The 2,462-nt window shown below is 37.2% G+C and overlaps 1 protein-coding gene across 1 annotated transcript in view; it reads right to left on the reverse strand.

The window, feature by feature from the left end:
• LOC106875570 (cystine/glutamate transporter) overlaps window positions 1-2,462 on the reverse strand; it is a 24,898-nt gene that overhangs the window by 15,961 nt on the left and 6,475 nt on the right. Inside the window, exons 3-4 of the mRNA XM_014923775.2 lie at window positions 1,190-1,315; window positions 26-125 (exon numbers count right to left, since the gene is read on the reverse strand). Coding sequence (XP_014779261.1) covers window positions 26-125; window positions 1,190-1,315 — 226 coding nt within the window. The remainder of the gene's footprint in view (window positions 1-25; window positions 126-1,189; window positions 1,316-2,462) is intronic.

Below are 2,462 nucleotides of genomic sequence, written 5' to 3' on the forward strand. Positions count from 1 at the left end.
GAATAACTTTGTTGTGATTCCTTACCATCCTCCAAATGCAAACACAGAATATAATATAGACAGCGCCAATGGTCCTGGATCAGTGATTCTATTCTCAAAGATTGGTACAATATTCTCTGTATGTCCTGAAAATATATTATTTATTTCTTTATTGGCCACAGGGGGCTAAACACAGAGGGGACAAACAAGGACAGACAAAGGGATTAAGTTGATTACATTGACCCCAATGTGTAACTGGTACTTACTTAATCGACCCCCAAAAGAATAGAAGGCAAAGTCGACCTTGGCTGAATTTGAACTCAGAATGTAATGCATACGGAATACCACTAGGTAGTTTGCTCGGTGTACTGACGATTCTGCCAGCTCGCTGCCCTAGAAGTATATTATTGGGCAAATGGGTGGGATCAATTCCTTAACCTTTAGTATTTAAACCGGCCAAATCCAGCCAAAGTATCTGACCTGTTTTGTGTTCAAACTGGCCAGATCTGGCCTCTCATACTTCACTTACAATGCCATTCTAAAGATAAACAATCACATCATTTAAATTTCAAAGCTATTGGGTTGGTGCCTAACTATTGCAGCTTTTTTCAATAAATTTGGTTGGTAAGTTGAGGGGCTGCACCAGACGCTAGTCTGATTTGGCACAGTTTCTATGATTGGATGCCCTTCCCAACACCAACCACTCCAAGAGTGTAATAGGTGCTTTTATATGCCACCGGCACAGGTGCCAATTGTGTGACACCAGTATCTGCCATGACTATGATTTCACTTGGCTTAATGTGTGTATGTGTGCTTGTGCGCATGCGTGTGTGTGTGTGTCTGTGTGCGTGTGAATGTTTACATTCCATGTTCAGATGAAAAATTACTGAACTATGGACAGTGCCATCCACTGTCATTTCACTTTCAACAAATCATCCAGCTGCTCGGTACTTTCAAAGACAAATGAAATGAAAATCCTTTTCCTTGAAAGGGTTAGTGACAGGAAGGGCACCCAGTTGTAAAATAATGCCTCAAGAGTATGTATTCATCTAACCCATGCCAGCATGGAAAAACAGATGTAAAACCCAGATAAACAAATACCTCAGAATTATAATACCTCTCCCTTCTCCCGTCTCTTTTACTCTATAAAATGCAATCCCCACGATCACTTGGATGCAATAAGCTGACAAACAGGTTTCATAATATTTACCTTGATATGCTCTCACAGCGCCACCTGCAATTATTACCAAAAGGGCAATAATCTTTGTAGCTGACAAGTAGATTTGAATCTTGGATACTAGTTTCTTGCAGAAACAATTGAGAAATGCCAGTAATACTGAAAATGGAACAAGAAAATTTGAATATAAGGATAGATTATTTTGTACAGGGATGGTCGCATTTATGTTAATTTGTGTGAGTGTGTGTTTTATTGAATTTAAACCTGAGAATGCTTAGAAAATTACTATTTTTAAATCTCACAACAAGAGATATTCAGCAACAATACTTTGGAGTAAAGATTGTTTGCCAACATAACATGGCAGTCCTGGTTTACGACAAATGTTGCTGTAATTTAGCCCCAGGAAACATCGTCTCTAGCTGGCTATATGAAACGATCTGTGTCCTTGTTCGAAAATATGAGGACACATATCGTGTTATATAGCCAGCTATAGACGATGTTTCTTGGGGCTAAATTACAGCAACATTCGTCCTAAACCAGGACTGCCATGTTATGTTGGCAAACAAACTTTACTCCTGAGAATGCTTGTTTGTCATTCCCGAGTCGTTTGCCCCCAAGAAAATCTACATGGGCAAATTGTTTACAGTAGTAATGCCTGAAGCAATCACAATTATGCCAGAAACATGGTTCATTAGCCAATTTTCTGTTGAAAGATAGGGCTTTGTGCAAAGAAATGGTATCACAATATTTCAAAGACATTGTTTAACCAAGGAATACTGAAGACGTTCACATTGGTAGTTTAGTTGTGGCCCAAAGGCCTTTACTGACAGAAAATGAGCCAATAATTGTTCCAAAAAAAGCATGTTTTTTGGGTCATTTTCCATTGACAAATAGGGTTTTGTGCATCACAAATGTACTCGTAACATTTCTTGCACATTGCTGCATTTTTGACACTGAAAACATTAAGATTGGCAACGTAGATTAGAAGCAAATCCAAATATTGCCCAAAAATGACCTCAAAATTGTGCAACCTGGCCTTGTTTTCAAGGTTATTTTTGTAGTCAAAAACAGTTGTGCAAAAAACATACTTCATTTGGTAGCCAAAAGATCATTGAATCTTTTGATATCTCATATATCAAAATTGGCAACTCAGTTTTCGAATCCATAAGGAATATACACACCACACACAGACACACACACACACATAAACTCTGTTATATACATATAAATATATGTATATCTATCTATATATATATACATACATACATACATATATATATATATATATATATATATATATATATAT

This window comes from Octopus bimaculoides, chromosome 20, assembly GCF_001194135.2.
Source record: "Octopus bimaculoides isolate UCB-OBI-ISO-001 chromosome 20, ASM119413v2, whole genome shotgun sequence".
NCBI lineage: Eukaryota > Metazoa > Mollusca > Cephalopoda > Octopoda > Octopodidae > Octopus > Octopus bimaculoides.